The sequence below is a fragment of the Loxodonta africana genome, chromosome 10 (assembly GCF_030014295.1).
Source record: "Loxodonta africana isolate mLoxAfr1 chromosome 10, mLoxAfr1.hap2, whole genome shotgun sequence".
In the NCBI taxonomy this organism is placed as follows: Eukaryota; Metazoa; Chordata; class Mammalia; order Proboscidea; family Elephantidae; genus Loxodonta; species Loxodonta africana.
The window spans coordinates 58831266-58854502 of record NC_087351.1 but is presented as its reverse complement, the minus strand read 5'-3'; the positions used below and the strand labels follow the sequence as shown (position 1 = coordinate 58854502).

Below are 23237 nucleotides of genomic sequence, written 5' to 3'. Positions count from 1 at the left end.
ACTTATTAAAAAAGAAAGAAAAAATCAACAAAATGGACTACATTTGTTCAGGTTAGTGATTGGGTGACAACAATCCATCTGGTAACTACTTAGAAATAGCTTCAGATAAATCCCTTGTGAATAGAAAATTTTAAATATTTGTTTATATTATTTATTTTTTCCACATCACCAAGCAACATGACAGCCCAGCCTAAGACAGCTTACCATGTGGAAGGCACTGCTCAGTAAGACACTGATGTGAACTACCTCTGCTTTTAGGAAACTCATGAGTTTGGAAGAATACTTTTTTTTTTTTTAAACAACTATGTGAGAGACAGTTTTCTGAAAGACATGAAATAACAGGATTTCTTCAGTCTAATTACGTGAACTGAGGAAAGTATTATGAAAGAGATGACACAGGATTTGGGCATCCAGGGCTGGATAGAACTTGGTTACAAAATGTAAAGAAGATGCCATTACAAGAACGAAGTAGAGATTACAAACAGTGAACTGACCAAGGGAAAAAGATTATATGGAAGAAGTGCCATTGATAAAAGGAGAAAAAAAAGAAAAAAGAAAGCCAGACATCCATTAAGATGATGATATGAGAAGTTCTACTTGGAGAAAATAGGCTCAGAAGTACTATATTACATAAACACCGAGCCGGTGATTGGAAATAAAAAACTGCAACTCCTGTAATTCAGAGAGGTGGGGCCAGAGGTATTTACTAAGGTGGCATCTGCACTGAACCTGCAATCAGAACTGTTGTTGTGAAAGCAGTTTGTCAAGTGATAGTGTAGAAGAGAAAAAGAAGAGCCCAGATGCAGGTGACAGGAAACAGAAGCTGAGTTTGTCTGGGAGCTAGACACTTAAGGTCAGACTAGGTAACACATGACAAATGTGGGCAGGGAGTTGGTGAAACTGAGCTGCTGGTCCTTGAAGACATCCTTACCGGTGACTGACAAGAGAAAAGTTTCAGTAGTGGTCGCAGCAACATTAATTTGAAAGAGAATAAAAGTGAATGATATATATATATATATATTAATGTTTTGACATTAAGGAAAGGGAGTAAATAATTCATAGCTCCAGAAGATAGAGAAGTTGAAGTAAGGCTTTCTGTAACTTTTAGTTGCTTTGTATTAAATCATGAGGAGGTCCTGATCAAGTTCACAGATGGAAAGAACTGCATTGTGAGGGAGAATTGAAAAGAAAAAGAAAGGAGAAAATGGATGGCATGTACAGAACTGCCGCTGAGGTCAAAGGCACAATGTTAGAGGTCAGTCTGCAAGGAGAACTGACACTTTCTCCTCAGAGACAGGAGGGAAGTGGTTGTAAGTGAGTGAAGTCACGGAGAAATATATTTTGCAGAAAAAGAAGAGGGTATTTCCTAGAGTTAGGAGCAGCTGAACTAGACCTAATTTTTTGGTAGAGTAAGGGTGCCTATACCACATAACCATGGTGCTCCCTCCCATTCTCTGGAATGACCTTTCTCCATCTTCAACTGGCTGTCTTCCTCTTATCTCCTAAGCCTCAGACATCACCAAATGCAAGAAGCATTCTCTGGCCCCCTCCAGAGTAACCAGTTTTTGTGTCATGTATTCCCTCCCATAATGCCTAGTACTTTCATTTCTTGCTCTTATTGTACTATAAATAAGATGATTTGTTTCTATTCTTTTCTCCACCAATAGACTCATTTTTTTTCTTTTTTTTTTTTACTCGTGGTAGCATTCATGGTAATAGACACATTGTGAACCCTTAGGAAACATTGAATAGAAAGCAGCTGACATCTACTGTTTGCATACTCTCTGTTAGTCATCAGTATGTACAGAGCTTCATGAGTCATTTTACTCCCATTTTATAGATTTGACAGACTGAAGCTGTATAGAATTTATTCCACAAGGTCATATAGCTCATGGTGTTGTTGTTGTGAGGTGCCGTTGAGCCAGTTCAGAGTCACAGCAACCCTATATACAACAGAAAGAAACACTGCCTGGTCCTGTGCCGTCCTTCTGATCGTTGTTATGTTTGAGCCCATTGTTGCAGACACTGTGTCAATCCATCTTGTTGAGGGTCTTTCTCTTTTTCGCTGACCCTCCACTTTACCACATGATGTCCTCCTCTGGGAACTGGTCCTTCCTGATAATATGTCCAAAGTATGTAAGACGAGGTCTCACCATCCTCACTTCTAAGAAGCATTCTGGCTATACTTCTTCCCAGGCAGATTTGTTTGTTCTAGTGGCAGTCCATGGTATATTCAACATTCTTCACCAACACCATAATTCAAAGGTTTCAATTTTTCTTGGTCTTCCTTATTCCTTGTCCAGCTTTTGCATGCATATGAGGCCATTGAAAATACCATGGCTCTTAGTGCTTCAGTGCAGCTTGAACTTCTTCTTTCAGTACCATTGGTTCTTGATAGTATGCTACCTCCTGAAATGTTTGAATATCAACCAGTTCATTTTTGGAACAGTGACTCTGTGTATTCCTTCCATCTTCTTTTGATATTTCCTGCACTGTTCAATATTTTGCCCTTAGAATCCTTCAATATTGCAACTCGAGGCTTAAATTTTTCCTTTAGATCTTTCAGCTTGATAAATGCAAAGGTGTTCTTCCCTTTCGGTTTTCTAACTGCTGGTCTTTGCACATTGCATTATAAGATTTTACTTTGTCTTCTCCAGCCACCCTTTGAAATCTATCCAGCTCTTTTATTTCATCATTTCTTCGATTTCTTTAGCTGCTCTATATTCAAAAGCAAGTTTCATAGTATCTTCTGACATCCATTTTAGTATTTTCTGTCATTTTAATGTCCTTTTGCTTTTTTCCTGTATGATGATCTTGATGTCATCCCACAACTCATCTGGTCTGGTCATTAGTGTTCAATGCATCAAATCTATTCTTGAGTTGGTCTCTAAATTCAAGTGACCTCGATTTAATTTTCTTCAGCTTCAACTTGAACTTGCATACAAGCAATTAATGATCCTGTTCTGGAATTGGGCTCTGGTCTTGTTATGACTGATGATATTGAGCCTTTCCATTGTCTCTTTCCAAAGATGTTATCGATTCACGTATTCCATCCGGTGAGGTCTGTGTATATAAAAAAAAAAAAATATGTTGTCGAAAAAAGGTATTTCCAATGAATAAGTCATTAATCTTGCAAAATTTCATGATGCAATAATCTCTGGTATTTTTTCTATCACCAAGACCACACTTTCCAATTACTGATCCTTCTCTTTGTTTCCACTTTCACATTGCAATCACCAGTAATTATCAATGTGTTTTCATTGCATGTTTGATCAATAAATTATTAACATACTAATTTTTTGGATATTTCCTAAATGAGGGTCAGTTACGTTCTTGATAATTTGAGAGTTAGAATTACTAAGGTAAAAAAGAGAGACCTTAAGTTACTTTCAATTGACCACTCTTAAACATTATTATTATTTTATGGAGAAACCAGAAAATAATAGTGCTTTCATGGAATTTTCTTCATCCTTGGTCTCTGTGAAAGGCAGTAGTTACCTATTAAACTGTGTCAATATAGACCCTCTGGTTATTGATACTTAAAGGAACTGCTCCTTAAAAATATTTCAAATGTTACAATCAGGATAAACAGGCTCCTGAGAGCATCGTATGTATAAAGATATGTTTTAGCACTTTACTTTTTAGTGTTTCTTCTTGGTAAGTTGATGGCCCCTTTCCCTCTCTTCTGGCCAAGCATTTGTAGAGGATAAAAGGATAACTGTTTTATAAGGCAGCAGTCCTCAAACCCAAGGACACATCAGAACCATCTGAAGGACTGGTTAAAATGCAAATAACTGAACCTCATCCCTAGAATTGCTGATTTGTTCTGGAGTGGTGCCAAAGAACTTGTATTTCTGACAAATTCTCAGTTGATGCTGTTGCTTTTGGCCCTGGAAATACATTTGGAAAACCACTGTATTAAACTATAGATGTCACAGTTTTAATTTCAAAATGTAAGAATAGCCTAAATGGATTGTCTTTAAGAATGAGTTTGACCAATTCTCCCAATACAAAAGTCATTGTTTCTGATAAACATGTCCTAACATTTAGCTGGCTTATATCTAACAACCATCTAAGCAATGCAGACAATTAATTTAACATGAAGGATGTTGTGAAGACATTTTTTTTTTTTTTCTTGAGGTTCTCAGTAATTTTCACTTTAAAGTTGTGTTTTCACTGGAGGAAGGTATCATGTTAACCTCCCCAGATATTCCTCTGTCTACCTCTTTACAGAATCTGGGTTCTGGTTTGAATTTTTTCCTGTCAAAGAATATGTGAATCTTACCTCTACTGCAGTTAGCTCTTAAAACAACTATTTCCATGTAACTCTCCACATTTAATATCTGCACCACTCTCCTACTAACCTCCTTAGGTCATTTGCATCAAATATAAACTTGTATTCACACAAGTTAATAGTTACCAAACACTATCTTTGGGTTTGTCTTTGAATTTAGTCTGAACAACAGAGAGATGTGCACCTGAACCATACCCCTTTGGTTCCTGTATAAAATTACTGTAATTAGTTTACCTTGAAAGACAGATTGCCAACTAGTCCTGTGAATTTCATTGTCATGATAACTATAAGCATGTGGTTAAAATTACTGCTCCTTGTGTGTCTCCTTTATGCACGTTCAAGGTATAAATTTCACTCAGATCTCTGAACCAGTAATAGTGTATTTTGCTTATTTGTTTGAGAAGCTGAGGTATTTTTAACCCACAGACACTGTGATTTAAGAAATTAGTATTTCCTTTTTCCTTTGTTTCTATAAATATCACAGCCAATTTATGGCCCCATTCTAGCAATTGTAAAGGATGTAAAAGCATGTCTATAAAAAAAATAGCACCCTCATTTTGACCTTTTCTTATTTGCTTTCTCCTATTTTATCTTTGCCACAGTTTTACCATTAAAAAGAGAAAAAAAAATATACTATATAGTTCTAAAGTCTGCTTGAAACACTTAGACCAACGTAGGATGCACTTTAAAAAAAAATGAAGTGTTAAACCTTTCCCTTTGTAATATATATATTACATTTATTTATTTCTAGAGTCTGTCTCTTCACACCTCATTTTATCAGTTTTACCATCTGTGGGTTAACATACAAGTCCATATCCTTGTGCTGTAGTTTATAATAAAAAATTCTAGACCTACTAGGCATTAAAGATTAAATAGAATTTAGCACTTTGGAGGAAGCATAGCATTATAAAGGCATTAAGTTAACCTTTTAAACTGTCAAATAATCTTATACTCATACGACGTTCTATCTTTGAGCAACATACTATAAATTATGCATGTGTGCTGTGTGTGTAAGTGTGTGCACACCTGTGTGTGTATGTTTTGAAACCGTAAGCATATCCTTTGGTACTGAAACTTTGTAGCAATGAATTTCCTAGGTTGATCCTACTTTCACCTGTTTCAATAATGTATGACACTGAATTTAATAGTAATGATTCTTCAACTTCCCACAGGATAGGATAAGATAATTTATATAATTTCCTAGTGAATACAGATACCTGTTATTTGGTCATTTAATTTATCTAGGTTATTTTTCTTATTCTTTAATGTCAACATGAAAGAATATATTTAAATGCTTTAAATATTATTTTCATTTAAAGTGAAATGGGTTTGGTCTGGTCAAAACAGTTCATGTCTCAAAAAATAAAACCAGAGACAGCAAAAAAAAATAAAAAAGGCAAATAAACAAAGCTCTCTCGTTCTCCAAACACAGTAGCAGAATAAACCCAGAACCCATTGCCATTGAGTCAATTCCAACTCATAGCGACCCTATAGGACAGGGTAGAACTGCCCCATAGAGTTTCCAAGGAGTGCCTGGTGGATTCAAACTGCTGACCTTTTTTTTGGTTAGCGACCATAGCACTTAACCACTAAGTAGCAGAATAAAAGCTAGACTATTAAGGAAAAACTCACGTGGCCTGTAATCGGGGCAGAATAATTTAGAAAATATATTACCTTTCTCAGCAAAGCCTTACTTTACAACTCTATCTTGAGTGAGAGAAGCAGAACTCAAATGAACTAGTGAGTGTGTCAGGACCATTGCGATGCAAATGAGCAAAGTCCAGGGGATGTATTTTTTTTCTTAAATAGCATGTCATAATGTTCCAGTCTTAGAACCCAGTGTAAAAGAGGTTTTTAAGAATAATAAAGAACAAAAAGTGTAAAGTGATACAAGTGCAAAATGCAAGAGACATAAAAATAGAACTGGAAAACAGCATTGTGTTAATCATCTAAAAAGGTCCTCTCTATCCTTTCAGCCCTCAGTTCCAGAGCAGCACCAGTGAAAACCAGTGTGCTACAAGTGAGAGCATGCCTGATGACACAGTAGAGGCAACTCGTAGTTCATTATTTTTTCAAATCACTTGAAAGATTTTAGTTTTAAGAAAAAAACATTTTTCAATTAGATATGAACTAAACAAGTTTGTAGTCTGAGCATAAATAGCCTATAGAAAAGAAAATTTTGAAAGAAAGCAGATAAGTGAAAGAACGTAGGGTAGCAGGGTATAGTGAGGGGGGTTGGCAATAAGGATACAGGTAAAATCATTTTGGAAAGGAGGAAGGGTGCTGCTTTTGAGACAGACTATAAGGAAAGTAAGAAAAGCTAAAGAAAGATTTTTAGGATGAGTTGGTCTCATTATTTTCATCCAGTTCTCACTGCTAAGTGATCAATTCCATAAGTATTAAGGATGTTCTACTTTAAAAGCACTTGTAATTAGCACAAACCTTCCTAAACTGTAGTTCGTCGTGTAAATGTTTCTACTCTTTGATCTTTATAAAGTTCAAAAACAAAAACTAATTTACTCTGAACATTTTCTCACCTTGATGAAGTAATATTCATTCTTAACTTTGATAGAAAAGGTAAACTCAGAATACCTACTAATTTTTAACATCATAGGGCCAGCAAGTTGTGTTGATTAATATTCTCCTATTCAAATAGTCCGTATGAAGACATCATGTTACGTCCAAATGCCATTTACGTAGTAGCCACATTATAAAAATGTTTGTTTTTATTTGACGCTCATAAAGACTCTTGGAGATTTATGAGCAATTTATATTTTGTCTTTACTTAAGATATATCTGAAATGTAGGAATGACAAAATAATAACAATAATAATATTATTAATTCAATTCACTTCTTCTCCCTCTTCTCAAGGGCTTATTATTCCAAAAAGCATAAATTTGTGCTCACCTAAAACATTCTCTCTGACTTTAATACCTACCCAAGCCACTTACTTGCAGTTATCCAACTGAGCAACTAATTTCAATGACAATTAAAATTCAACCTAACTTTTCATAAGCAATTTGAATGATTAACTGAAGTAATTAGCTTCAAGTAAATTCACAAAATGAATACAGTATTGATGCTTTATAATTAAATAAAACCCCAATTTCCTTTCAGCATCTGATTCCACATTCGAATTAGGAAAAGTGTGTAACAATTTTTTTTTTTTTGTCCTTACATTATTAATGAGCTTTCCTTCAGACCATAGTTTTCCATTTGAAGTCATTAGGTCAAGGGAAGTGAGTATAAGAAGCTATGCACCCCTGGACACGCTGCTAACTCAGAACTGAAACCATTCCTGAAGCCCGCTTTTCAGACAAAGATTTGTCAGGCCTATAAAACAAAAATAACACACGTGAGGAATGTGCTTCTTAGTTTAAGCAGATACAGGAGACCAAATGGTCAGCTCCTGTCCTGAAGCAGGACGGGAAGGCAGGAAGGGACAGGAACTGGACAGACGAATGGATACAGGGAACCCGGGGTAGAAAGGGGGAGCGTGCTGTCATGTTGTGGGGATTGCAACCAATGTCACAAAACAATATGTGTATAAGTTTTCAAATGAGGAATTAACTTGAGCTGTAAACCTCCTAAAGTACAATAGGAAAAAAAAAAAAAACATGTGTCTATAATACAACAACAACAACAGCAAAAAGACCTCCCTAGTCTTATCCATCTTCTAGGAGCTTTAAAAATACTTTAAATACTTGTTTATAACAATATAAGATATAAATAAATAAACATAGATTATCATCTCCCCAAGAAACTAAGCTAGATTAAGGTTTACTAGTTTAAATCAGTGCTTATCAGTGCTTGTAAATTGTACAGAAGCTAATACTTTTAATTCCTTTTTAATAGTTATTGAATATCTTAAAAAGTATATTTTCAAGATAAGGACAAACTGATAAATTAAATAAGAAAGTAATTGCTGGTTGGTTCAGGGAAGGAAAGAGGCAGCAGCCCTTAGTGTAGACAGGTTTACTGGATGGCAATGAAAGATGTTTTATAAGTTCCATGTGCCATTAACCGCTTTAACTTAAAAAAAACAGAATCCTTTCCCTGTCCTTTAACTTTTTTGAGTCGTTAATTTTACACTCACTGGACAGTTGCATCTTATAGATAATTTTGTGATGCTCATAATGGAAGTGTCTAAAACACCAAGAACCCCAACCTCCAGTGCCGTTGAGTCGATTCCAACTCATAGCGACCCTATAGGACAAAGTAGAACCTCATAGCGACCCTATAGGACAAAGTAGAACTGCCCCATAGAGTTTCCAAGGAGGGCCTGGTGGATTTGAACTGCCGGCCCTGCCCTTTGGTTAGCAACCGTAGGTAGCACTTAACCACTACGCCATCAGGGTTTCCAGGAATGGAGTCTAGTTTTCAAGTCTTTTCAGCGATTCTCATTAATTGAGAGCTTTTATCAGACATTGCCTCCCAAATTTTATTTTGTGGGATTCTAATCCTAAATATGTTCCATGAATTAAAGCTTTTTTGTTTGTTTTGTTTTCTGAGGAGGGGGAATGAATACTGTCATCCCCTCTGGGAGCACTGCAATGTGTAGATTAGCATGTTCAAAGCTCTAAAAAAAGTTCCACATAAGAGGAAACTTTTACTGATCTAGCGGATTACCAAACGTTATTTGTTCTGCTTTGCTTTAGCATAGCTCTTATAACAATTTTTCTGAAACAGGTTTTGCAAATACTATTTCAGAGAATGTATTTGCAAAACCTGTTTTCTTGCTTCTTCCTGTTTCCTCAGAAGTAATTATCACTTGAATTCCGAAGCATGCAAACAAGCCCCCCTTATGAAACAGGAATGGGTAACAGATATTATGGTTTATAGTCGATGTCCCTGACACGTTATATGACTGACTAGCTGGTCAGTGGCCAGGCTTGAGTGAGGTTCCCAGTGTTCTATACAGAATGTTCTTCCTCACCTATATCTTTATACTAATACTGTTTATCATGTATCATCGTGCTCCCCACAACAAAGCCCCTAATCTTCGAAGGACATCACGTTTATTCTCTTTTTTCTATCATATTTCCCCCAATGCATCACAGAACATAAGACTACAAAACAGATAGAAACAATTAGCATTTGTAAAGTTAATGCTTTGAAGTATCAATTTTAATCAAATCCAACAAAATTATTGAATACCAGCTGTAACAAGGAAATATCCAGAAGTTCACAGTCTCTTTTGGAAGAAAAGCAGCTAATTGTAATAAAAAAAAATAAATAAAAAAAATTGTAATACAACGCATTATATTATCTTTTGAGTCACTTTGCTGATATAATCCATCTCCAACTGCTTTTCAGTTGGCATTCAGTGGAACTGGCAAATGCTTCATTTCTCATACAAATATTTGTATTATTTTTAACAGAGGATAGATGGATAGAAAATTGATTTATATTTATCTGACTATATTATTAATGCTCCCGGATCCAAGCTTCTCAGCAACATTTTGTCAGTTTTTACATCGGCCAGAACCCTACTGAGATTAAAAAAAAAAAATGGTGTATCGGGAGATTTTTTTCATTAATTTGTTAACTTGGAATGGCAGACACTGGTCACTCTATGTGTCTCAACATCATTCTGAAACAGATTTGTAGCAGAAGTTCAAAAGCTGACTCCTGATATTTCTTATTTCCAAAGAGATGGTTTCTTATTTAATTTAGAACACTAGTCATTTTTTGCCTTGTCTAGAAATTTTATTATGGAACTACTATTTGTTGTATACTCCACAGCAGTGCGTTTTATAATTTCAAGCCTACAACTATGGTCAAGATAGTAGCCTCCTCTCATAGCCTTCTATTTCCCTTTATCTGCATTGAATTTAGCTCCCTGGTAGTCTCAAACCTGTTGTTAAGTGCCATTGAGGCAGTTCCAACACATAGTGACTCCATGCACAACTGAAGCCTAGACTTCTACAAATCTAATGCTCCCTCCTTTAAAGGATAAATTCAAAAACTAATCTAGTTTTAAATAATGGAAGTTTTCATCAGAACCTTAGGTAGTCACAGGCAGAAATCCTCTTTCCTCTATAGGCAAGGGTCAGCAGGGAGCCCTACTCAGAACTTTGAGTGGCCTCTGCATTTATACATCAATTTCATTCCATTCACAGTGAACCTTTGTAAATCTCAAAATAGAGAGAATTTAGTGAGTACAGTTAGAATGTCCTCGAGAGTAACTTTTTACTAATGAGCATGGGCCACATTTACATTTAGTTCTCACAATATTAAAAAAGGGGAACGATGGGTTATATTGCAGTGTTTCCAAACCGATTACCCAGAACAGAGGCTTAGCTTGATGCAGTCCTTTACTTACACTGCCAGGCTAAACAAGTACATTTTGAGGTTCATCTATCACAATTTATGATACATTAAAGGAAATCTAATGTTCTCTCAGGCTGGTGTTAGGGGATTTTCAATATTTAGACTAAGAAATTGCATTTGGGGAAAGGGATTTCTTCTCCCTTTTTCCTTAGAATTTGTTTAGTTCTATGGAGTCTCGTTGTGTCTATTGGACCCCTGATACAGCCAGTACTAATAACAGATTGATTTTAAGAGTTTGAAGTCTAACTAGTGGCAGGAAATGACTTTAAATTAACATCACATGAACTACTGTAAATTGTTCACCGAAAAAGGGAGTGTTTAATTATAAATGAAGGAACCTGCTTCCCAGCTGATTAACTATATTAAACACTTTATATTTTCAAAGCTCTACACAACTGCTAATAAGCTGTTTCTCACAATGGGTCTCAGAGGGAGCCTAATACTATTGCCTCCTATTTTTATAAATGATGCACTTGACCCATAAAAATTAGATTCACATAGAAATGAAAAGCTAGAATTAGGTTTCGAGTTCTTAATATACCTGGGCCTAGTTTTCAGAGCTATCGTCTTAGTTTTCTGAGCAGCCGATGTAAGTTAGACCACCACGTGAATTTTACTGTCCTCTATTACTGTGACTGCACACACACACACACATTTCCCCAAGGGTATTTATTCTGTACGCAAAACCAGTCATTTCATTATCAAAACCCAAACCAAACCCACTGCCATGGAGTCAATCCTGACTCATAGAGACCCTACAGGAGTGACACAAAACAAACACTGAGAGATTGTTCTCTACTCAAATTATCCATGCTAATTATTTTGATATCCCTTGGCTTTAGCTCACCTACCAGTCTGATATGTCCCTCTGGTTCACTTTTGGCTTCTTTAGAATCTGTACCATTCTAGAGACTAGTAGAGTTGGGTCAGGCCAAATCTTAGAATTGTCTAATACCCACGATCAAATATTTTTGACAATGACTTCATTCTTAAAAGAACGCTTCACTATATTGCTTTCTGCCAACTAGGATAATTGTATATCATATTTGATCTTATTTGTTAATTGATCATAGCCTTATAATCTTTGCTGTTTTTACTTTGGGTTTTTAAAGGTGATTTTCCATAAATATAACAGTCCATAACACGTAGATATTCAATTTCATATTTTTTTATCAGGGGCTTTTAAGTTTAGTAGTTTTCTTTTTTTTTAGTTTAGATGTAGTCTGTCTGATGAGGTTGCAACTCTGTCAACATCAGTATGACTTTCTTCTGTGTATATATTTTGATATGTCACTATACAAAGGCACTGGGTTTTTTTATACAAAGGCCAGAGCTAGAAAACAGTAACTGTATGGTAAACAAATGTTAATCTCTAGAACACCTGAGTTTTTGTTGTGTGTGTTTGTGTATGGCAGCCAACGTAAAACTTTGGAACGAAAATAATTATAAAAAGTACTCCCATACGAAGTTATTAATGACATAAGTTATAGATTTAAAATTTTTTAAATTGTGAATTTCTTTTTGCTTAATTATTTTATTTATGTTTGTCATTTCTCTTTAGAATCAGGATGAGAAAAATTCTTAGCAAATGAAATCTCTTTAAGTGTTATGGTGCTAACAAAAGTAAATACTCCTTGACATATAATTTGTTTAGATCTTGAAGAAGAAAGAAGATATTCTGTGTTGTCGTGATTTGCTTTGTGCTGTGGCAATTAAATTCCATTAGAATTATGTTTGCAAAATATTATATGCCAAATGTGGTAGCCAGATATAGACATTTTCAGTGCATTGCTCTTTCTAGATACAATGCGAAATCGTACTTCAGTGCCTATGAAAACATAAATGTATGAGCCTAGATAATAGAATGCCATAGTTTCTCCTAATTTCATCCTAGAGTAACCTACTGATAAAGACGTGGTTAAGGATAAATAAGCTTAGTAAGCTGCATTTTATTATGGAAAAATTTAACAAACAACAATATGAAATCGTGATTTAAATATGTCTTCTGGTGTTTTCATCAAAGCTGAAGCTTTTTACATTCTCTAAACAATGCTTTGGGAATTCTCTGAGACTGAGACTGCTTTGGTCCTATAAAATCCTATAGAGCGGTTTATATCTCTGCAGTGTGTGGTTCTCTAGACATAAATACAAAAATTTGGCAGAAAAACTGGTCTAAAATTTATGAGTATATGAGTTGCAATACATGAGGGTGGGGATAGGTCTACTTTGCACATTTTATGGAATCAGGGCCTAGCCTAGTACCTCATCCTGACAAAAACAAAACCCATTGCTGTTGAGTCAATTCCGACTCATAGCAACCTTATAAGACAGAGTAGATCTGCCCTATAGGGTTTCCAAGGAGCAGATGGTAGATTTGCACTGCTGACCTTTTGGTTAGCAGCCAAGCTCTTAACCACTGTGCCACCAGGGCTCCAACGTAGCCCTGAGGAGGAGCCTTATAAATATTTAAAGATATGAAAGATCAAACTTTTTTTTTTTAATATTCATTCATCTGATGAATGACCAGTATTTTATTCTAGTGGCCAGTACTTTGTACTGATAATTGTGTTTGACTGCATATGCTACATTTCACTATAGGGAGGGTGATGTTGAGGAGAGAGAGGAATGGGGACGGTGTTGGAAAACAGAAAAATGTGTACGTAAGAGAATCACTGTCATAAAAGGGAGCAAACTGTATTCCACACTGCATCCATTGTCTTATTCGGAGTTCAGAACTGGGGCCTTAGTAAGCCCCTACATGCCCCCAGCAATCTTCTGACTGTCATTATTACTGACCCCAGTGGTACGAACAGCAATGACCTTAAATGAAAAAAGCCCTGCTGTTAGTATACAAACATGGTATGTTTTTCAAGACCTATGGCCTAAAAATTCTTTTGTCTATCTGCATGAGAGTGCCAGCAACAATTTTTACTGAAAATATTTATGTATGATGGAATAGAGCAATTCATTGCAAATGTTTTGACTTTTTTTTTTTTCCAGATCAGGGTGTTTCAATATATGAAAATATCCCATGAATGAGAACTGACTCAGTTGTTACCAAACTAGTTTTGATCAGCATATGGGCACAATCAGAAGAATTTTCTTAGATATGACATTTGTGTAATATTTGAGTTGTTTGGGAGAGATCACATAATTAATGAACACATTATTACTTTCAATTCTAATATCCTATGGCTTTAAATAAACAGGTTCCATTATTAGTTCAAAATTCAGTGGCAAAAATGTTTAAATAACATTGTACATAGATATAAAGTATTAATTTTTCTACCACTGAAAAATATTATTTAGTTTCTGAAAATCAGTGCTTAGAGTTTCTAAGTGACTTAGTTATTTAAATTCTATCTGGCTACATAAAAGAAGTCTATTTATATGCATACCACTTGGAAATAACCAAGAAACATATGTACATTTTACCTTATTTCATTTCTTAAATTTTATTTCAGCCTGCAAATGATTTCTTAGAGTGAATAAATCTCTGAGATTACGAAAGTAACACTAACTACTTACGGAATTTTTATGTTTTAGCATTAAAAAAAGGACGATTTTGGATCACTCCAGATCCTTATCACAAAGATGACAACATCCAGATTGGGCGTGAGGTGAAAATATCTTGCCAAGTAGAAGCCGTTCCTTCTGAGGAGTTAACATTTAGTTGGTTTAAAAACGGTCGTCCATTAAGAAGTTCTGAACGGATGGTTATTACACAGACCGACCCTGATGTCTCCCCGGGAACAACAAACTTGGACATCATTGATTTAAAATTCACGGATTTTGGGACATACACGTGTGTAGCGTCTCTGAAGGGAGGAGGAATATCTGATATCAGTATTGATGTTAACATATCCAGCAGCACAGGTAAGAGGCATATTTATGATGCAAATGAGGTTCACATTTGGAATAATTTAAGTTTAGCGGATAAAGTCATCTTCAATCAAGCTAAGAATTTCTTACTTTAAAAAAAAGTGTTCTAAAAACACGATGTCTGATAAATATCACTCTGTAAAACTTTTTTACTTTTATTTTAATTTAGATTAACATCAGCTTTTACAGAAATAGTGCAAATAAAATTAATGCTACTGGCTAAGATAGACATAGGAGTCTAGGTTAAATTGCACCTGTTTTTCATTAATTAAGAACCCTTGTAGAACCTAAAATTACGTTGATTATAAACTTAAACAACAAATTGATAAAGAGTGAAGAAAACTTAAACAAAGAGAAATGAGCCCGTGGGGGCAAGACTGAGAGATAATTTAAGAGCATTCAAATATAAAAAATGTTATAATAATGTCTCTTTCATTAATAAAAATCAGTGATAAATTTGTTAATGTTATAGAGTCAGATGTGACTCTTTGGAGAACATTGTGGTAGAATCTCTTCACAATGAGAATGACTAAATACAAAAATATATTGGAGTAGAAATTCCTTCTTGTAACATTAAAATGAAAATATGTTATCAATTTTCTCTCGATTAAATGTACTTTTATAGATGAGGGAAATTACAAAGGTTTGGTAACGTGGATGCACTTGATCGACTCTCAGGATACATTAAGCACTGAGATTCTATTAGCTGCCATCAGTATGCATCTGGAGAATTCCTAAGTAGCTAAGTTTGCTTGACAGCCTGTTCCTGATCGAAGTTTAAGGTAGAATAATATATGCTAAAACACAGAACACTTTCTTTTCCAATCAGGCAGCATTTTGGCTCTTGTACATTTTGAAATTCACCTGTGTTTTTTTGTGCCTTCTTGTGGTTCCAAATTACAGTACACACTGGATTGATTTTTCTGCTTAAGAAATATAATTCCATATTTCAGTGTGATCAAGTATGCTTCTTTTTCACAATTCTGCTTTATTTTGGGCAATGTTATTATTATTATGTAATTATAAAAGGTATTATTAATATATTACATATGTTAATATTTATTATTCCTGGGGATTTATTTCTGAGGATATTCCATCTGGATCAGCTGTAATTAATGTAAAAAGAAGTTAGTATAATGAAAAATACTTGTGTTTGGACAAAGGTCCTTTTGTAGTTAGAGGAAAACTGTTCTTTATCTAACTGATATTTAAATATTGGTGTTAGTTGGACTCTGATGCAAAGCTGATGATACGCCCAGCCATTCATCACTCATTAGTTTATGTATCCATTCAATTGACAAATATCCATTGATTGTTTCCATCAATGTGGTAGGTGACACTGTTGGGTGACATTTCACACAACCATGTTACCTGTAAGAGTAAGAACAATTGTGTAAGATCCAAGGTTATTTGTCCTTGTTATCCTAGGAAAGCTTTTCCAGGACTGGTCTACACTTAATTATAAGCATTATTTTGTATGATTGCTTGTCTGGTCTTGTTTGCTTGTTTCTTTTCAGAACCAGTGACACAATAGCCAAATACAATTAATCAGTGCTCTTATCTAAAAGGACTTGGTGATGGGAGCACAGTTCACCTGCTGATAAAGTTAGACACAAGAGGGAGCACAAAATGGAGAAAGCTTCTGTAAGAATTCTGAATACTTTTGTCAATGAGGATACAGGAGCATTTCAGAAAGATGTGATATTTGATTAAATCTTGAAGGAAATAGCACTGTGATGGTTATAGAAAGTAGAAGGAGGTATATTTGGCAACATAAATGGAATGAAGAAAGTCCCTGGGATATTAACATGATTCTTCATTTTGCTTACTATAGGACTGATATTAAAAAAAAAAAAAAATTAGCTGATATTAATATAAGCACATCATATTGGTTTATTTCAGTTTTACGATTTAACTTACTGGAGCTGTATTTTATCTGGCTAGATTCCAGGTAACTTGCAAAAACATGTGATAGCAATTGTAAATATCTCAATTAAAAACTTACATATACTAAGACTTTAGTTACTACAATTCAGTTCATAAAATGAAAACCTTTCACATAGTTGTTGAAGAACGTATGTGAATTATAGCCTAAAATTTGGCAACAGTTAAAAATTCAAACCTTAAAATGTTGTTACTTGGATATTATTTATTTGCATAAATATAATTGTTATGCTAGATTTTTAACTTTCAGAGGATTTGCTGAAAAATATTCCATTGCTTCCTCCCTCAGTATTGTTCAATAGTAACGTCCTTGCCTGCTCGTTAGCTTACATGTATTCCTTGGCACGACTTGACAAACGTGCAGGTTTGTAGTAAACTCAGAGCATCTGCATCATGCCTAGAAGAAGATAAACAGTGGAACTGGTGTTTTCAGCGCATATCTGAAATTCCCTGGATGAGACATTTGATGGACAAATATAGAAGACTCAATATATATTTTGATGGAGGTTTATGAGTGTGTGTGTGTGTGTGTGTGTGTGTGTGTGTGTGCGCCACCCCCGTCATTAGGGTAAAAGAGCAACAAATGGAGTGATACTTAGATGATGAAACTGGAGATTATAACGTAAGGCACCTTGACAGTAAGTTACGAGTTTTTTGAGAAGCATCAATTACTTCAATATTTTTACTACCTGAAACCTGTGAGAGCTGGAACTCAACAGAATTGCATTGTTTTTCTGAGTCTCACAAGCTTTAACTTTATAGCAGACGATCTATTCACTGTAATTGTGATAGTTAACAAATGTCTGTACCAGTCTCCACATATGTGAAAGGAAGTTTTTGATAACTCAGGGCTCTGGTATACAGTGATAAGAATAGTTAAAAGGCATGAAGGCAAAGGAAGAAAAAAAAAAAGGTAAAATCCGTGTGATTGCATTTGTTTCTTTGCCCTTTTCCAATTAAAGAAGCAATAGAAACTTAGGGAATTCCAATGATTAAAACTAAAGATCTAAAGACTGACTCTGGTGAGTGATTTGTTGTTATACATAAGAGGAAGGCATTTAAGTGTAACAGGGGCAGAGTAGCCAATAAGAAAGGTAAACGCAGTACTTACCTTGCTTACAAGATCATCTGTGGTGAACAATTTCACATGGGTTTTACCACATCGACAATGTAATTATATATATTTTGTAATAAAAGATGTGGTGAAACCCATGTGAAATTGTTCCCTACAGATTAGTAAGTAAGCACAAGTAAGTCCGTGCTTACCTTGCTTACTGGGTGATCTGCCCCTGTTAGGGACTGGAAATTTGAAAAGATGCTCTGATTTTGTAGGAGGGTGCTGTGGATTTAAGACAGAGATAGATGCCAGCCATACCTAGAAGCAGAATCTTTGATGTGGTGAAAAATATGAAATTGTTCACTACAAATGATCTGATAGGCAAGGTAGTCACTGTGCTTACCTTGCCTATTGGATAATCCACCCCTGAGTAAGACTAACACATGTAAGACCTGTCAATGCTCTGGAAGCCTCAATGCAGATAAAAATTACGTAATTAGTACTTGAGTTATTAAAAAAAAAAAAAAAACAGGTAAATTCATTTCCTCCCTTGACTCCAAAATTGTGACCTTTGAATTAATAATGATCAGTGGTGTCTTAGTTATGTAGTGCCGCTATAAGAGAAATAACACGAGTGGATGGCTTTAATAGACAGAAGTTTATTCTCTCACAATCTAACAGGCTAGAAGTCTGAATTCAGCATACCAGCCCCCAGAAAATTCTTTCTCTCTCTGTCAGTTCTGGGGGTAATTCCTTGTCATCAATCTTCCCCTGGTCTAGGAGCTTCTCAGTGAGGGAACCCTAGGTCCAAATGATGTGCTCTGCTCCTGGCACTTCTTTCTTGATAGTATGAGGTTCTTGTCTCTCTGTTCCTTTCTCTCTCCTTTTATCTCTTGTAAGATAAATAGTGATGCAAGCCACACTCCAGGGCTGTGACTCAAGTAAGGGTGTTGCATCCCACCCTAATTCTCTTTAACATAACCTAACCTTGCCTCATTAACCACAAGCAGAGATTTGGATTTACAACACATAGAAAAATTACATCAGGTTACAAAATGGAGGGCAACCTCACAACACTGGTAATCAAGGCCTAGTCAAGTTCACATGTATTTTTGAGGGACACCATTCAATCCATGACAAGAGGTCAGCAAAATTTTTCTTAAAGGTTCAGATGGTAATTTTTTTTTTTTTTAATTTTCAGTCTGTATGGTCTCTGTTACAATTTACTCAACTCTGCCATTGCACTGGGAAAGCAGCTGTAGACAGGAAGTAAATGAATGGGCACAGCTGTGTCCCAATAAAACCTTATTTACTAAATAAGGTGGCAGGAGTGATCAGGCCCACAGGCTGTAGTTTGGTGACCTCTAATCTAGACTTTGGAAACCCTATTAATTAAGAAATGAAAGAATAACAAAGCCAAATTCTACGTACTTAGTAGGAAATTAAGTTAAACTCACATATAGGTAATTGTTATTTGTCTGTACAAAGATTAATACATTTTCTAGGGACTGACACAAAATCTCAGTCTTTCCTTATTCCTCATTTGTATGTATGTTTTATTGTGTCCCCAGGTTTGCTTTTGCTAAGCCAATCCTTATCTCCTACGGTGGTCTAAATTCTAGAATTATGTTGTAAGGATTCCTCAGATTACTTTGCAATTACTCAAGACTTATTTGCAACATAAAAGATATTCTGCTACTCTCCTATTTGGTTTGTGAACTCTGCCATCTGGTTTTTGTCTATTTCCGCATATCTTTAAAAGCATTTTTTTCTGAATTTTATTCATTTTGTTATTGTTGTTGGGCATACACACAGCAAAACATACACCAACTCAGCAGTTTCTACATTACAATTGAGTGACATGGGTTACATTTTTCAAGTTGTGCAACCATTCTCACCCTCCTTTCCTGAGTTGTTCCTCCTTAAACTCATTGTCTCCTAAGGTTCCTACCTAATCTTTCCAGCTGCTATTGTCAGTTTGATCCTGTGTAGGTAGTTCTTAAAAGAGCATAACGCTCAAGTCAGGTCTTTTAAAATTTTTGAATGAGGAGACATAATGAAAAACACAACTTTAAAAAAATGAGGTATACTCTGAACCTTTTGATTATGGAGTTTCCTGATTATGGAGTCAGTTTTCTGTCTCCTGAGTGCCTGATTGGTCACTTTTCACACTGGCTTTAGGCAGTACTGGTTTCATGCACAGTAGATGTACTCTGCAAGTCTTGAAGATTTTTCTTTCTTGGTTGATTCTGACCGTTTACCGGAAGGGGTTTTATATCTGTCTTGATAAGGGCCAGGAAGAAGCATAGTATATGGAAAAATATGTCAATAGGAAGCCTTTTCTCCAAAAAAGAGTGAATTCCCCCTTCTATGGTCTTTCTTAACTTTCTTTTCGTAGGCTTTCCTCTTCACCTGTAACATTGAAACCCAGGTTAAATGTAGCTAAGCAGATACCTTTATTGTGGTCGTCTTAGACACTTAAGATGCTATTGTGCTTAGGGAATCTCTCAGAGAGACACCCAACTGCGGAATCCTGCTTTTATTGAGCGTGTACATTTTACTGCACGTGTACACGGAATGTACTTTAGGAAATGATGAGGATGGTATTAATATTAGCTATATGGTACATGTGGTTATATAAACTCATATGTAGGAATATAAATGTTTTCCAAAAAGAATTATTTTATGCTTAACGTTGCCTATTTGGAAATAGCTTTGCTTCTTAAGTATAAATATGTTTTTGTTCAAAAATTGAAAGATTTTTAAAAATTATTGAATATCCGTTGATATTATTTCTGTTCATTTATATTAGTCTTTAATTGTTCAGTGGCTGAAATATTGTTACTATTTGCATTATTGTCATTGTTATCATTTAGAGCCTTGATAGAGATTGTGGTGTTTCGAACTAATGCCTAGTTCTCTATTTTATTCAGTATTAAACATTCCTATGGCCAAAAAGTCCATGCTTGAATGTTTTCAGGAAAATGCCTTCAGAAGATTTACTGAGTGCCATGTTAAAAAGAACTAAATGATCTAAGAGATAAATTGCTAAAAAGATGCAAAATAAAGATTTGCTAGATTTTACTTAATGAAGATAGGAAACCTATCACAAGAGATGAACATAGTATTTAGTGACTCAGGCCACTGTGGTATTTTTTTCCCTTCCATTTGACGTATCTGACATTTATTTCAAGAGTTCTCAGCCCTAAGGAAACTGTCCTTAGTGGAGGAATACTGAGACTTGGAAATTCAAATTTGTGAAACAGAATTAACTGTCAGTGCAAATAGGAATAATGCCAAGGGGTCTAAGATGGCAAAGAGCAATTAAGTATAGCTGTCAAACACCGTTCTGGAATTAATTCATGACATACAGTGCACATTCAACTCTAATATGTTTGCTCAACAATCACTGTACAAAAGAAGATATGGGAAGAAACAAAAATGTGTAAGATCCTGCTCATAATACAGTATCTATCCCAGTGGGAATATACTTGGATAAGTATAATGAAGCTGGGGTCTAATACTTGCTTTAATAAACCATCAGAGTGATATCGAAGCAAGGGAATAAGGCTTTGAATCTGGTAAGAAAGTGTTCCATAGAGCAAGTGGCATCTGAGTGGGTAACTGAGGATGATTAAGATGGATGATTAAGAATGAGGATTATATGGCAATATATATTTGAAGGAAAGGAATCTCATTGTATCTCATTCACACAATCAAAAATGCCTAAATATTTTTTATCAGGGAAGTGATATGATCAGATTTGTGCTTTTGCATTCTATTCATTGGAAAAGAAAGTAAGAGACATTTGCAGAATTAAAAAAAACCGACAGGGGTATAGTGGTGGGGAAAGTAAAAGAGAGTTCCAAGAAACCTTCCAGAGGCTTAACAGACAATCATCAATCGATCAATGGGGCAAAGAAAGCTTTTCCATCTGTTTCCCCAATAGTGTAGACTCTCTCTGCATGGCAAGGAAGTATCCAATGAGTTAATGAGAGATCTTGTGAGAGAGAAGGTAGGAAAAAAAATTATTAGGGTGGAAATTAAGGCAATGAGGATAAGCAATACTTTTGAGATGTTAGGTGAGAGAGGAAAAGGTGCACAGACCTTAGGTGAATAAGCTTGAAACTCACTTATGAACTATATCTGTGAAGCCAGTTACCTTCTTTGCATCTTAGAGTACTTATCTCTCCACCATAGCTTTGAAGTATTTCTAAGGAAGAGTTTGAGAAAACAGAATGAGAGAAAAGGAGGATAAGGAAAAAAAAAAAAAAAATCTACAAATTGGAGTTGTGGTGGGACTATTTATTCAGCTGGAGAGATTTATAGAAATCAGATGAGGTAGTGAGGGAGCTACTCACAGCCCCTCTCATTAAGGGGCAGTTAAGTCAGTGACCAATGTTCTCAAGTTAATTTCAGAGCGAGCCTGACTGACATCGGGGAACTTAATATAGTGCAGAATCCTGGCTAGGCCTCAATTTTTTTCTTCAGTAGAATAAAGCAATCGACTGGGTAACTAATTTTCAAGTGATGTTCTAATGACAACAAGGAATTTTTTGGAATTTTCTCAAGGGCCACTAAAATGTATGGAGAAGGGAACTAACAAGCTAAGAATTTTACCTCTTTTTCTCCTTCCAACTTCAGTCAGAGCAATACACATTCCTCTTTTATATATAGGACTTCTATGTAAGATTTAGCAGGTAGCATGACCGAGAAGCCCAAGGCACTGGATTAAGGCTTCAGTCTCTTCAGGGGGCGTGGGTTTGAATCCTACTGATGCCACATGCCTGGAAACCCAGGTGGTGTAGTTGTTAAGTGCTATGGCTGCTAACCAAGAGATCAGCAGCTCAAATCCACTAGGCGCTCCTTGGAAACTCTGTAGGTCAGTTCTGCTCTGTCCTATAGGGTAGCTATGAGTCAGAATTCAGGCAACAGGTTTGGGTTTTTTTTTTTTTTTTGGAGGGATGGTGTGACATCCTTGTTTTTCTGGTCACCAGTTAGGGTGGTCTAGATTTCACAAGCAATTGCATTGATTAGAAATGAATGGGCTCATCCAAGAAAAGATTCTGAAGCAAAGATAAAAAATGTCAAAGGAGCTGGTGGAAAAAGGAGAAACCACAAGAAAAATGAAGAATGGTCAGTGGAAATTAAAGAAAAAAGAACTCCCCAACTTCCAACTTATGAGAAAAAGGGGAATATCCAATGAAAAACTTCCTGTTTTTGTAGCATCTTCAGGGCCTTGAATACCTTTTCATTAGCATAGAGACACACGTGAATGATTGTATTTGTCCCAGATACTTTAATGTGTACATTTTGGTAATGGAAGCAAACTTCCATTTTCCTTCAAGTGAAAGGATTGAATAATGAGGGAGGGAGAGAGAGATAGAGTTTAAATGCAATATTTGGTTGTGAAAAAATAACTATTATCAGATTTTATAGTACCCTTTTAAGCAGGCCACAGATAGTATTATGGATACTCACAAAATAACAATTTCAATAATTTTCTTTTCAATAAGATCTTTTGAAAGAGTAAGAGAGAATATTTAAAACATTTTAAGGTGCCTTGACAGTAAGTTACAAGTTTTTTGAAAATCATCAACTGCATGTCTTTTCACTATGGTTAAATCTATGAGAGTGGAACTCAACAGGACTGCCCTGTTTTTCTGGTCTCACAAGTTTTCCGTCTTTGACAGGGTGCAGTCATACCACTTTTCTATCATTCTCTA

General features: G+C 35.5%; 1 protein-coding gene across 1 annotated transcript in view; it reads left to right on the top strand.

The window, feature by feature from the left end:
- The window catches only part of MDGA2 (MAM domain containing glycosylphosphatidylinositol anchor 2), a 536185-nt gene that overhangs the window by 275649 nt on the left and 237299 nt on the right, over positions 1-23237 (top strand). Inside the window, exon 6 of the mRNA XM_003408516.3 lies at positions 14175-14504. Coding sequence (XP_003408564.2) covers positions 14175-14504 — 330 coding nt within the window. The remainder of the gene's footprint in view (positions 1-14174; positions 14505-23237) is intronic.